The sequence below is a fragment of the Syngnathoides biaculeatus genome, chromosome 4 (assembly GCF_019802595.1).
Source record: "Syngnathoides biaculeatus isolate LvHL_M chromosome 4, ASM1980259v1, whole genome shotgun sequence".
In the NCBI taxonomy this organism is placed as follows: Eukaryota; Metazoa; Chordata; class Actinopteri; order Syngnathiformes; family Syngnathidae; genus Syngnathoides; species Syngnathoides biaculeatus.
This window is the reverse complement of record NC_084643.1, coordinates 4,547,596-4,562,999: the sequence shown is the minus strand read 5'-3', so window position 1 is coordinate 4,562,999 and position 15,404 is coordinate 4,547,596. Positions and strand designations below refer to the sequence as shown.

General features: G+C 41.8%; 1 protein-coding gene across 1 annotated transcript; it reads right to left on the bottom strand.

Annotated features, from left to right (window-relative positions):
* Positions 1-90: 90 nt before the first annotated feature.
* vdac3 (voltage-dependent anion channel 3) lies at positions 91-14,973 on the bottom strand. Its single transcript, XM_061816597.1, has 9 exons — positions 14,836-14,973; positions 9,962-10,033; positions 9,821-9,870; positions 7,053-7,205; positions 6,934-6,986; positions 5,804-6,031; positions 5,140-5,290; positions 4,974-5,031; positions 91-3,646 (listed from the first exon to the last, which is right to left on the bottom strand). Exons 1-9 carry the CDS (start codon positions 14,933-14,935, stop codon positions 3,555-3,557), a joined length of 957 nt encoding a protein of 318 aa, XP_061672581.1. The 5' UTR covers positions 14,936-14,973; the 3' UTR covers positions 91-3,554.
* Positions 14,974-15,404: the final 431 nt, after the last annotated feature.

Sequence of the window (15,404 nt, the reverse complement as noted above, 5' to 3'; positions counted from 1 at the left end):
TTCATTCACCTACCTGGTGGCAAAATGGCCACTCTTCCCTTGGCCTAATTGTTGTTGTTGTTTTTTTTTTTTTTTTTTACATACATGGCTTCTTTTATACCTCTTTCAAAGAGGCGGTTCTTTACACAAACCCGTGGTGCTTCCAAGGTGAGCGACTTCACGGGGTTCCGAGTCAGCAATTCACGTGCATCTTTGAGGAAAACGGCTTTGAGATTCTGAACAGAGACGACAGCCGGTTCGAAATAAGCGCGAAAATGGCCATCTACGTCCAAATTGCAGGGCCTGAGGGTGACGCCGTCGTCCGTTGTCTTCTTAAAACATTTTGACATTCCTACCTTAATGATATTCTCATTCCATGGGAAGCGGGCCCACTAACAAGGCGTCTGAACGACCGGTTGGTACGTAAAACAATCTGGGAACAAAAAAGACTTTATTAATCACCAAACCCAGTGACACAGCAACCAGAGAATTAAGTAGGAATACGCTTTAGTTTTACATCAGACTACTGTAATCCTTTTGGATTAAAGGTAAAACGTCAACAAGCTAAGAAGAGTCCAGTTGCCCCGATTCAAGCAAATATTTGCCACGTGTGTTTTAATGGTTCCATTTCGTATCGAATGGTTTTCCTCATATTTTGGTTACCTTATTTAACGCCATGCGGAGGTGTACCTAATGACGTTTGCAGAGATTGTACATGTAGTATTGTCCAGCGTCACAATAGAACGACGGCAAACACTGTACAGTAGTGGTGTGCAAAGTACGGCCCAGGGGTCCACTACGCCCGAGTCCAATCTTTTAACCTGGCCCAAGAATGATTTACATTAGCATGAGTCCTATAATATTTGGTCCATTGATTTGGTGACTTTAGCCTAAATTTAAAAATGAATTTATCAGTCTAAAAAATATAATAATTTATTTCAAATAATTGGTTAAATGATTTATTGTATGTCAGCTGGAAAGCGTTGATCTCACAGTTCTGAGGCCCCTCTTCGATCCCGGACCCGCCTGTGTGGAGTTTGCATGTTTTCCCCTTGCCTGCGTGGGTTTTCTCTGGGCACTTCGGTTTCCTCCGGCATCCCAATAACATGCAACGTTAATTGGCCACTTTAAATTGCCCCTAGGTGTGATTGGGAGTGCGACTGGTTTGTCTCAATGTGCACTGCAATTGGCTGGCAACTAGTTCAAGGGTGTACCCTGTATCCTGCCCGTTGACAGCTGGGATAGGCTCTGGCGCTCCCCGCGACCCTCGTGAGGATAAGCGTCAAAGATAATGAATGGATGAATAAGGATATGTACACTGAACTAAACACAAATTGTGACTTCCCAGCACACAGAATGCTTATTGACCCTCGTACACATCAACTCTCTGCTACAAGAACAACTCAAATCCCTTGCGTTCTTATCGTGAAGGAGTGTTTTGAGGCACCACATACTCTCACGTCTGTACTCCAAACACCACGCCATGGTTGTCTGGCAACCAGATTTTCTAGACCACTGTTGTCACAAGGAGAAAGGAGCCGGACCCAAGAGCAGGCGGAGGCAGAATAGGATGAGGTTTATTAAGAACAGGGTATGGCGGTGATGCGGGATGTGTTGGCAGGCTGCAAATGGCAGGAATGGGAATACAGGGAACAAAAAGGCCGAGCAATGTGGCTTACTGGTGTCAGGTGAGCCGTGGTACCACTGCAATACTATCTCAGGCAGGCTTATGTATATCAGTGGTGATGAAGTGGATTGAAAACGGGTGCTGCAAGCGCCCTCCAGGGTACAAAACTCAACTCGAGCTGTACTAGAATTATACAAAGAGAGGAAAGTGGTGGAAACTGTGCGTACAAAAGAGTGTGTGGATATTTTAGAGGTTATTGGTTCCATTCATGAAATGTATTTGCATATTTTCATGATACCCTCTATGATTTTAGTTTAGTCCATAAGTACATGCAATTATCAGTTTAGCTACACATTATTGTGAAACACAAAATATATACTTTGCATGAATATGTATCCATCCATGCATTCTCTTTTTTGCTCACTAGAGTATGATGGCGCCTATTTCAGCTGACTCCAGCGGAGATGTGTAGTAGGTGTATATTCCATTTTAATAACATTTTTTATATTTTGCATCGGGCGGCACAGCTGGTTAGAGCGTCTGCCTTACAGTTTTGAGCACCGGGGTTCAAATCCCACCCCCGCCTATGTGGCATTTGGATGCTCTCCCCGTACCTGCGTGGGTTTTCTCGGGCCACTCCGGTTTCCTCCCACACCCCAAAAATATGCAACATTTAATTGGACACTCTAAATTGCCCCAGGTGTGATTGTGAGTGGGAATGGTTGTTTGTGCCCTGCGATTTGCTGGCAACCAGTTGAGGGTTTACTTCGCCCCGTGCCCAAAGATAGTTGGGATAGGCTCTGGCCCTCCTGCGATCCTTGTGAGGATAGGCGGCTCAGAAAATCGACGGATAGATACTTTATAGACATTTTAATCTCATCCATTAATGCCCATCTGTCTGTTTTTAAAAAAATTATAATGTGCCTTTGAGGACAAAAGTTGAAGACCTCTGCTGCACATTGTTCATTGGGGCATTTTCAAAATTAATATATTAAGTGAAATATTCAACTAAAACCAGCACAAGCTGAGGGAAAGTTCTAGTTCATTCCAAAATTACTTTGAGCTTAATAGTTGTTGTCTGTCTCCTTTCTAATGGTTTAGGGTTACGATGATATTTTGAATTTTGCACTTTGTGGTATTTCCTTTATTAATGTTAAGATGTTTGACAGCACAAAAGATCATCCTTGTATATACATTCTTTTTTTATTCCACCGATGAAATAAAAATCATTGAGGTTGTACCTGTTGACTGAAGTTGTTACACAAAGCACAACACGCAGATCAAGTGAAATGCTTTAGAGGCTGAACTGCTGTCGAACCCCCAACCACTACCGCCACCACGCACACAAAATAAACCTTTGAGCAACTGATGACGCCGAGGAGAAATGGAGTCGTATATTTTGACATTCTATCTATTATTGCACTGTGTATGATAAGACACGGCATTTGGTAAAGTGGCAGGAAAAGTTATAATATAATGTAATAATATTAAATGTATGCGGCCAGAGTGTGGTAGGGCAAAAAGGAGTTGATAATTAAGATGAGAAAAATGTCCAGAACAACTGCAGTTCATACATTTGAAGATCAAGTGAATTCTCAATGGCTATCTTAACTGCAAGGAAAAAAAATTGTCCTTTCCTGCTTAAAAGATATCCATTCAAGAAATAAAAGTTTACTTTAACCTATATTTTCAGCAGGATGTGAAGTATTCACCCACTAAATATGAAGTCGTCACAAATGCCCTCCTTTTGTTGTATTTTGATGCAAAATGAAAATTGTGGAGTTGAACTGTGAAAGTATTCAAATGGTATTGCATTGAAACAAGCCCTTCGACTGTGTGTGTGCGTGGATCATATTTAGTGTTGCCGGTTGGACCTTGGAGGTGTCGTCATATATGGGCGCTTTCATTTTCTCATTTCCTTCTCCGGTACCGTTGTTTCTCGCCATCTTTACACATCCAACTCGAAGCTCAGGCCCATCTTGTGTCCGCCGCCGTTGACGTTCTTGCCGTCGAGGAGCGCCGAGAGCGTCAGCTTGATTCCTGTGGGAGGAAAAGATCAGAGGAAGCCATCCGCTTGCGCACCCAGGTCGAAACATAAACGCAGGCACTGTCCTCCATCTACGACCTAAGTTCTAATACGGCGATGCTTTGTAATATGAGTGGCTTGACTTGGAATTTTTTTTTTTTTTTTTAGATAAGAGGCGTTTATATGTGCCCTGCGATTGGCTGGCAGCCAGTTCTAAGCGTACACAACCTCCCACCGACCCAACGATAGCTGGGATTGGCTCCAGCACCCCCATGACCCTTGTGAGGATAAGCAGGTCAGAAAATATATGGAGCCATTGATTTTTTTTTTTGGTCTTGATTTATCATGCGCTGTATGGTAGTAGTCAACTTTCTTCACAACAAGCAGCAGTTTAGCAGATAGCAAACATTTTTTTTTGAGGAGCTTCAATTTTTTTCCACTCCCAGTTGTACTGCTTCCAATACATGTGGCAGTTTTTTTTTTTTAATCAGATTTCAGTCTCTATCAGTAATGTCATCCCATGTAACTTCATCTGTATGATGAACAAGACTTTCTTTACCCAGGTGTCAAACTCGAGGCCCGTGGGCCAAACCTGACCCGCCACATGATTTCATGTGGCCCGCGAAGGAAAATGATGGGAATCAACTTAAATGATTAAAAAAATCATAATCTGTACTAAAGTTTCAAATTATCATATCATAAATGATAACATTGAGACATTGCAAGCAATATTCTGTGACCATACAACAGCAACAGTTCAAAAACCCATTAACCTTGATTTGTGATTCCAAAAGTAGCTCATTAATTTCATCTGTAAATATGATGAGGTAAAAGCAGGGATGAGAGTTTTTTCAGGTATAATTGTTCATTTTTGTGAAACGTGTAAATCTGTTGAGAAAATTTGGAGGGGGTATTTTGGGGGACAGTGTACTCAAGATATGTATATACATATATTGTTTTGGGGGGGGGTTGTTTGGACTCATTTTAAGTTTTCAAAATATAATGATTGCCCTGTATTTAGAGGTCAGAGGTCACCATTTAACTGCGTTTTATAAAAAAAAATTCGTGCCCATAGGGGGTTGCACTCCGCTTTGAAACCCCCACTCCCCAAAAAAATTTTCAGTGTTTTGCCATATTGGTCATTATCATCCCTCGGTGAAAGGTTTTCGTGGTTTCACATTCATAACGGCCCTCTGAGGGAAACTGTAAATGTGGCCCTGCTTTAAACTCAACACAGAATTTAAATTTCTCGATTAGGACAAACTAGCTTAGCCCATAATAACTTCAGCCAGAGCACACTGGCCACTGCGGGGAAATTGGAGCCCATGCAGAAAAACAAACCTGGCCTGAGCGTTTGTGTGTATCCTAGTCCAACGAGGCATGTGTTGTTGACTTTGGCCTGTGTGGAAAAAAACATCACATCCTGAGCGTCCACAGGAACTGGGACACGGCGACGTCATAACACGCGTCACCATGGTGCGAGACCGGTCACGTGACCGTCCCTTACACAAAGAGAGCTGTCCTTATCCAGCTGGTATTTGGCCCCCAATCCAAAGAGCGTGTTGTTGCTCCCGGCCGTCCAGGCCAGGTGGACCGCCGTTTCCGTGTTGCTGTTCACCTTTTGGTAAATGGAGCCGGAAAAGTCTGTGCCGTCATTGCTGCAAAAGACGAGCAGAGTGCAGTCCATGTTGACAAGAGAGAAGTATTACGAAACAACTAAGATAACGTGTTTGCGCATGTGTGGACACCCTCTTGTAACTGGTTAAAATGCTTCAGAAGAGCCCCAATTGAAGTTCAGCTGTCTTTGGATCTCTGTTCAAATGTACCACTCAGGGGGGAAAGTAACAATTATTTCACAGGCTTTAAATATAGAGCAGAATACACGCAAAAACAGAAAATACTGTACTGTCTTTATTGTAGTATCTGTGCATCAGCTGGGACACGGAGTTGCCCGGTTGGCTCAAGCTCTAGAGAGTCTGCCTGTGAGAGTCTGGGTGTGATCTGTGATCGACAGCGCCTTCTGTTTTGAGTGTTTATGTTTTTACAGTTCAATAAACAGCCGGAATGTGCACTGATGACTGTGAGTCTGCGGCGCACAATAGATGAAAAGCCAAAACGATATAAATAGAGCAGCGCTTTTTAGACACCGTCCAGTGTGACGTGACACTCACACGCTGGTGTGAAACTGGAAGTCGCGGGCCTGGTATCCCAGCGCAAAGTTGTTCATGGTGAGCTTGGACTTGGCGGTGTCGAACGCCACCTGGTAGCCCGCCAGCCAACCCCGGTAGCCCAACACGGCGGTGCTGTGGACGGTGGGGCCGGCCACGTCGAACGCCAGGTCGCAGCCCACGTTGACAAAGTCGCGCTTGTAGGCCGTCTTCAGTTTGGCGCTCTTTTTGCTACAGGAGCAAGCCAAAACAATACAATTGTAATCATGTTTGCGATTTTGACTGCCACGATTAAATGAGCGCGATCACCCTTGATTTTGGACATTCGAAATGCGGGGGACTGCTCCGTATCAAGACACACTTACAGCAGCCACCAGGGGGCAAAAGCATGGTTAAGGCCTCATCCAGCTCAGGTGCCAACAATAAAAAAAGAAAGCCTAAAATGGCATTTACGTCCAATGTGGTGATATTTGAATGCGTTATTTTGACGTTTTCCCAATGAGGACATCAGGGGAGAGGCAATGTGTCACGCTAAGCCACTATTACGGTCATTTACGGCCTATAAGCCACAACTTTTCACACACTTTCAACCCTCCGGTTTATGCGGTGATACGGGTAATTTGTGCATTTTTTTTTAAGCGTCTTTCGAGCGGAAAAGGTAAGAGTGAGACCAGTGGAATATATGTGCCGAGGAAGTAACCTGCGCTGTTAGCCCTGCGCTAGCATATTACTGTGACTCACTGATTTTTACCGGTATGTTTTTTATTTAACCGACCCTGTTAGCGCGGCGCTAGCGTTAGTGTTAGCCCGCCGCTAGCATTAGCAATACCGTGGCGCCGCTAGCATGAGCGCGGCGTTACTAGCATTAAACTCTCTGTGTACCGTCTTTCTTTGTAAATGCACTTGCAGCTTTCACATGCAGCTTTTACACAACTGCGGCCTATGTATCTACCAAATGGTATTTCCTTTACAAATGTAATGGATGAGGCTTATATAACCTGGTGCGCTCTGTAGGCAGGGAATTACGGTAATCATAGCTGGCTTGACTTCTAACTTTTCACCTGGCCTGAACGAAATGACAAAACTGGAGAGGGAGGAATTACTGAAGTTATAATGATGAGGACATCTCTTACCCTGTGTTTGGTACGAAGGACGTGTCCAGACCGAGTTTCAAGCCCTTTGCCAGCTACAGTCCAAAAAATAGATGTAAATTATCTATTGTAGCGTTAGTTAGTTTTCCATTCGAGCGCACCTGGTCCTCCATGGTGATTTCCGCGGCGAGAGTATTGTCCGTGCTCCATTTCTGGCTGAAGCTGAGGCCCAGCTGGCTTAGTTTGTACTTGGTCTCCAGATGGCCGCCCGACTTGCCCGTGTCTGTGTTGCTGGAGCCCAAAGTGGCGAACTCCTGCAAGTCAAAAGCGGAGGACAGCAGTGAGAGGCGGGGAGCGCTCGAGGAGAAGGAACATCCCGCACGAAGCATCGGTTCTCTGATGGGAAAGACCGTGAGGAGGGGTTGCTGGCGAAGGTGAATGAACATGTGAGGATAAGCTGAAATCTACTTTTGCATATAAGGTACAGTGGCGCTTTGAGATATGAATGACCCAACTTACAAACTTTTCAAGATTCTTCTGCCAATTTTTTTTTTTTTTTTGGTTTTGCTTTGACTTGAAAGAAAAAACTTGAGATTCAGTGCTTAAAACTAAGTTAATTATGCCAGCCATCCATTTTCTGAGCCGCTTATCCTCACAAGGCTCGTGGGAGTGCCGTCATCTGGCTGGAGGCGGGGTACACCCTGAACTGGTCGCCAGCCAATCACAGGCCACTTAGTGATAAACAACCATTCACACTCAAAATCACACCTACGGACAATTTAGAGTTTGCAATTAACCAAGGGTATGTTTTTGGTATGTGGGAGGAAACTGGAGTGCCCGGAGAAAACCCGCACAGGCACGGGGAGAACATGCGAAATCCACACAGGCGGGGCTGGGATTTGAACCCGGGTCCTCAGAACTGTGAGGCCGACACTCTATAGCTGTGACACCGTGCCGCCAGAGAATGACTCATTTGCTACGGTAAAAAAATCTCTAGTCTCATGCTAACAAATGATGCAGAATTCTACAGCCAGGCTAACAAATAGCATCTACAGGGGTGATGTTAGTAGGACACTTTAAGGAATGGATATGTGAACACAACCACTGGAGCAACACACGTAGAAAGGCAATATATATTCTCACGAGCATAAATTCGTTATACTCTTCGAAAAACAACTATTATTATTAGTGTGGCTTACTGAGGACTAACCTGCAAGTGGGGCGGGGGGATTACTGTTATTTTACAATATTAAGACACAAGCAAAAGTCAAAATAGTCCAACTACTTCTAATTTGCATAAAAGTAAGTATTCAATGATAAAACCACTCAAGGTCTTCGGAATTTCTGAGTAATGTCTGAATTATATTGTAAATCAAAGACAAAAATACACTGTAAATTGGTAATTCAGATACTGTTGATTGTTTCTTCATAACAATAATACACAAAAGTAAAACATATGCTGCATTAAAACTACTCTTACAAGTATAAAAATGTTTAAATTACTTTAGTAAGTGTAAACAGAGAAAATGTAACACATTGCAACCACTACTGCTGGACTGTATTGGTGACAACTTGGCCAAATGACACAAACTAGAAGGACCAGCACAAAGTACATTAAATTGAAGCAAAAACTGCACAGTATTTAATTGTGTCAAGACTGTAAGTTTTTAGTAAGCACAACATTATAGCGGGCTATTTTTTACTCGCAAACACACACCACAAACATTCTTGTTGTTTTGGGGGAAGTATTGGAACAAAATGAGTGGTACGGTATTTCCTTTTCGGAGAACAACGAGTGGGGAAAATGAGTTACTAGTGTGCTCCCGCGACCAATGAAACTCATATTTCAGGGCACCACTGTAAACGTTTTGAACTGCAGTGCACCCGTGTTTGATCCCCAACACACACACACACTTACCATCTGATAAGGACGTCCAGAGAAGAAAGAAGTAGATCAAAAAACAGAAAGGACAACATTAGAGGGGGAAAGGAAGGAGAGAACCGGATACAGTACTACAGTATATGAAAACAAATTCAGAGAGGCCGGAGATCACGCGCGTCAAACCCAAGGGCCGGGGGCCAGATCCGGCCCGCCGCGTGATTTTATGCGGCCTGCAAAGGCGAATCGCGTGTGGCAACTTCCTTGATTCTCGTGAAAATCTGGACCAAAATTTCAAATTGGCATTGTAAATGATAACGTTGAGGATATTGCAAACATTTGTGTGTTGTTAAACTGTCATGAGCAAGGCTTGGCCACGGCCAAGAGGGGCATGGGCAGGCCACTGCTTATTGGGACTGGACATTTAAGTTGGCGTTTTTGTCACTGGCATTTGCCAGTTCGTTGCCTTGAGTTAGTGAGTTGCATTCACTGCCTGCGGGACTCTCCGCTTCTATGCGTAAGTTAGAGTAACCCTAGTCGCACTGATTCTGTGCCCTTTTGTTTGATCCTGTCCTGTTTAGTTTGTTAGTTTGCCCCAGAGTCATCGAACCCTTGCTGTATGTTTTTAGGATCCCACCTAGCCTAGCGTTTATGTGCCTCTGCCTTGTCAGACTGCTACACCGTGTATGATCCAGTTTCCGGAATAAACCATTGAACATTATGCCTCTGCCTTGAACTCCTGCATTTGGGTCAACCCCTGTACTGGATGTTCTTAACATAAACATCGACAATAGTTGGAAAAAACCATTACCTTTGATTTCTGATTCCAAAACTAGTTCATAAATCCTGAGTGTAAAATAAGTCTGAGGGAAACCCGAAGTACAAGATCATAAGAACAGCTCCATTTATTTTATTTTATTTTATTTTATCGTGTAGTATTTAACACCACAAATGCTTTTCAAACTCAGCGCTCACCAGTGGGGGGGGGGGGGGTGTACGCTTCATGTGAAATAAATATTTGCGGCAAATGCAAATATGAAAAGTACTTACAACACCGTTCGGGGACTTGGTCTTCACATCCAGCTTCAGAATTCCATAACCTGGCAGAGACAAGGAACGACAAGCATGTTTATAAAGGCATCTACAAAGGAAAGCAGTACCGTAGTATGCGTGACGGAGTGTAGTTTTTACTGTAGCCCTTGTTGAGGACGTCTTTGGCAGACTTCCCCAAGTCGGAGTATGCAGGAGGGACGGCCATCGCGTCTGAGGGAAAACACGCATTAGGCATGCGACGCGCAGTAATAACATGTAACACAGTACAACAATAAAACAGTAACGGTGAGACGAGATGGTGTCTCTTTTGACTGATACTTGATCCTTTATTTTGAAAAAAAAAATACTGCTACTGCTTTGTAATTCTTAAAGGAATACGCTCGGTGTTATTTAAACTCCCTGAAAAGTGAAAATAAATGTCGATCAGTGTGATTTGACGGGCGCGTATGCGCTTGCGCGCCATCGCACTCACACATCTGCACAATCGAGCACGAAAAATCACACGCAAAATTTGTTTGCAGTAGAAATAGATATTGAAAGACATTGTTTATTTTGCGGAGACTTGACGAATGTTGCCTCTAAGCTGCGCTACTACGCAATTGCGCACTTGCCGCACGCACACAGCGCGCATCAAAACTGATCCAGCGGAGTGAACCACAGCCTGACATCTTTTTTTTTTTAACAGGGAAGCACACGGGAGCTGCCACTGATCTAAAAAAAAAAAAAGACTGGATAGCGCATACACATTCAGCGGTATGTCGATTGGCCGCCATCTTGGTACTCCCAAAATGTTATGGTTGGACAGGACATGGTTTACAGGTTGGATTATGGCGGGGTTTTTCCTCAAAGTTTGGCATGTAGAATTAAAACTGGTTGCGTGAGCTTGACTGTTTCTCAGTTGTGGTAACATGAAGGATTTTTAATTCGACTTGGTAAGCCAAAAAACGCAAAGAGCAAAGGAAAGACATATAACAACGTGACAACCAAGGAACCTTGCATATTACCTAGGGCCCGATTTCCGTGACATGTGAACTTTTCCCCAAAATACGCTCATCATAACATAGCAAAAAACTAAGCATTTTTTGTCATAAAAAACATTCAATTTTCAGTCAATCAGTTCGATATATTTTTGGATATAAGGACTCGCAATGGGAAAATAAACTAGCTAAACGCATTGTTCATTTGTTGTCTCTTTGACGTCCTATTTCACACAGAAAATTGAAACTTGTTTCCTCGCATTTGAAAATCAAATTCAATTTGCAGAGTTCTGTATGAGGAAATTCATCAAAAATTTCACAGAAAATATGTTTTTTTGCTAATCCACTGATGAAGTTTGGAAAAATATTTACATCGCTTTTACGCGAAAAAACGTCGGCCTCTAAAGGTGAAGCAGAGAGTGAACAGTGGACAGCAACAACCATAAACAAAACTTTGTTCAAATGAATTAAGATCATAAGAAAATTAAAAAAAAAAAAAAATTCCAAACTTTAACAGTGTCAAAGTAAATCTTTCTAATTTACCTGTGGAATATTTTCTCACAGCCACGAAACTGGTTAATTGCTGTTGCTGCACAGGTCGGCACGGTTGTTTTGGGAGTATCAAGATGGCGGATGGCGTCTTCAGTTTTGGTGCCCAATGAGCCATCCAGTCTTTTTTTTCTTTTCTTTTTTTAGATCAGTGGGAGCTGCTGCTCAGCCTACTTCTATTTCCTAGTTTACCTGACACCACACCCCTCCACTCTTAAAGGGGTACACCCTTAATTACACACAGAACGCACATCCGCAACTTTATATCTGCGGGCATGACTGACCACACCCGTACATTTTTTAAATGTGAGTGCCTGATGTCTTCTCTGTTTGAATTCACTTTACAGGTAATAGAAATAACTGCCAGCACAAGTAACAGGGGTCAACATAAAAATCCAACGACTCGGTTGTGTCTTTTGCAAAAAAAGCAGGAGAAAGTAAACAGGCAACGTGGCCTTCTGATACTAGACTCCATCTGTTTCCAGGTATTGTGATGCCACGGATGCGTTTTATAGCCTCAGGTTTTGCCTCTTGGCCGCTGCTTGTTTGCACAATAGCGTGAAGAGATGAAGAACCAATGAGTAAATATGTTGTTATTTAAAAACTGTCAATATTGAGACTAAATACTTATGAAACCAATTCTTGAGGTTTTTAAAAATGACTTCACTATCGGTGCTGACCAAACGCCTGCTACTGAGCGATCTTTAAAGGAATTTGGATCAATGTTAATATGATTAATACCCGGATTGATCCAGAGTCACTGGCACAAAATAATGATAATAACGTCGCCAAATGCCGTAAATTGAAAAGAACATTTTGTAAGGTCACCTTCGAGTCACCATCGCTTATTTATCCAATCGTTGTGTGCATTTGTTTTTGCAAACAGAGGGGAGTGGTGCAAAAAAAGGGGGGAGGGGGGGGTCAGTCGTGTGGCGTAATCTTCACCCCGGGTTGCTGAATGCATTTTCCTTTTTTAAATCATTGGAATGCAACGTTTAATCGCATCTTGACGGATATCAGACTCAATCTCATCCTCATTTCATCCATCCATCAATATTCTTAGCCGCTTATCCTCACGAGGGTCACGGGGAGTGCTGGAGCCTATCCCAGCTGTCAACGGGCAGGAGGAAGGTTACACCCTGAACTGGTTGCCAACCAATCGCAGGGCACACGGAGACAGACAACAGTCGCACTCATAATCACACCTAGGGGCAATTGACGGTCTCCAATGAATGCATGTTTTTGGGGTGTGGGAGGCATGGCATGGGATTTGAACCCTGGTCCTCAAAATTTTGAGGCCAGCGCTTTACAACTGCACCACCGTGCCGCCACTCCCCATTTCAAGCTGCTCAAAATGTAGCGCCCGCGAGAACCCAACACTGACACACACATGAATAAGATTTATTTATTGCTATTATTATTATTTTTAAAGGCTTTTTACAGTAGGTTCAGTGTTACTAAACGGTTGAATAGAAAACAAGGGCTCAACGCGTCATGCGTCGCACTCCGTCCGACCCTCGGGTCCAAATCACTCCCTTGATTGCGTTCAAAGGTCAACAAGGCGCCGATATTAACGCAAACGGTCACACGTTCGCACGTGGCGAGCTGGCGAACGTTAGGGAGCGCACATGTTCTCAAAACTACCTTGTGCTTTTTTTGCACATTATTTTGGAAGGAAAGACAAAGTTTAGTCACTTGATGTGGATTTGCCACATGTAAATGACAATATGACAATATAGAATCATTCGATGTATTCCAAAAATAATTACAGAAAAAGGAAATCAACGATAAATGCAATGATAAAATAATGTAGATAAGCACATTTAAATGAATATAAATACATATAATTTATATGAGAACAAGAAAAATAAATCACAAAAAATTTGCTGTTTTAAATTATGATAGTGATGATAAAATAATAATCATACATAATGTAAAAATAATCATATGTAAAATGTAAATAATACAGTATAACAGAATCTATCATAACTGCAAAAAATAAAAGGATTTACATAAGAAAAAAATTATGGCTTCAAGTATTTGCTATAAAGATTTAAATTATGATTGGACAAATAAAATAATTTATAATAAATACGACAATAATCATAAAAGATCAAAATATTAATAATTACATATATTTTTTAAAATTCACAGTATTTAATAAAGTAAACAAATTTTGTAATTATATTTGTTTAGTCATAATAATATCCATCCATCCATTTTTTTCTCTGCCGCTTATCCTCACATGGGTAACGGGGAGTGCTGGAGCCTATCCCAGCTGTCAACGGGCAGGAAGCGGGGTACACCCTGAACTGGTTGCCAGCCAATCGCAGGGCACATGGACACAGACAACAGTCGCACTCACAATCACATCGACGGAGCAATTTAGAGGGTACAATTAATTTTGCATGTTTTTGGGATGTGGGAGGAAACCGGAATGTCCAGAGAAAACCCACGCAGGTACGGGGAGAGCATGCAAACTCCATACAGCCAGATCCGGGATTGAACCCGGGTCCTCAGAACTGTGAGGCCAATTTACCAGCTGTTTCACTGTGCCACCTCATATTATCATGTAAAATGTAAATAATACAGTGTAACAGCATATTTTGTAACTACTTGATAATATAAGTGAAATAAAATTAAAAAATATTTACATTTTTAAAAATGATGGATTCAAGTATTTGCTATACATTTTTTAAATTATGTTTGGAAAAAATAAAACAATATATATTAAATATGACATCATACTCATAATAGAATGTGAATAATTACATGTATTTTTTTTCAATTCACAGTATTTAATAAAGTCAATTTTGTCATTGTATTCGTTTAGTCAATCATATATAATATAAATTACAAAGCCATAAAACAAAAGAATAAATTTGTTACACAATAAACTAGATGAATAACTACTGTATCGAGTATAATGAAGAAGCAGCAGGTTGAATGTGTGGTCACATGCGTCAGATCAGGTCTGCAACAGTCAAGTTACACTAAAATGTCCCTTGGGAAATACTCAAGGGGGGGGGGGTAGAAGGACTACCAATTACTGGAGTACATTTTCATTGGACTCGTGCAGCAATCCTGTCAATGTATGCACTTGTTTCTTTTCTACTAGTAGAGAATGGGGATGACTTGCATGCAGTCGGGGAATGCCAAAGAGATTAAAAAAAAAAAATTAAGAAAAAACACGAGCTCACTTTGCACGTAGCCGCTGACCTTTCTTTGGAAGTTTTAAGCAACAGTATAGAGGCTTTAAAAACAAAATAAAGGATTTGGACGTCAACAGAGGGACAACAAGTCGTTGACAGGGTCTGCCTTAAGTGATCTTGTACATAGCAGCTGTTTGACCCCCCCCCCACTCCCAGTCCAGTCCTTTATGTCCGTATCAGACCTGCCTTGACAGTCGATATAAGCGATCGCATTTGACACAAAAATAAAGCAATAAAACGCACAACTTTGAAGTATTCGTGGAGTTGTTTTTACCTTTGAGTAGTGGCGATGTGTGCAGACTGCAGAGTTGGACATAAAAAAAAAAAAAAAGAAGCTGCCGTGGGACAAGGGGAAAGCTCGGAGCGACGCGCATGCGCACTGGAGCCCTCGCTTGAGGGCGGCGTTACGGCGTCGTCAACATTAAACAAATTAAACATTTTATACGCTAATGAATGATAGAATGTGCTGACGTCAACAGTGAGATAATGATCTTTATTTTTATTTTATTCATATTCGGTTAAAAAAACTCAATTAACTTGAATCCCAGTCGAATGACATCAGTAATCTATATGATGTCATATTTACCAACAAATATGACTTAATACGACGTGCATCACGTCACACGTTTAGTACATATTTTGCCCCATTTCGTTTTTTCAAATGACATTTTGTTGTGAAGAATATAAAATAATCATCTAAAATACCAGTCATCACTGGGACATTTGTATTAATAATTATGATTTTAATAAGATTTGCAGATTTTTGACAATGTTTTATATGTTTCAGGTTACATTTTCTTTTTTGGGGGGGGAATAATTCATTTGATAAATTGAAGTGACTCA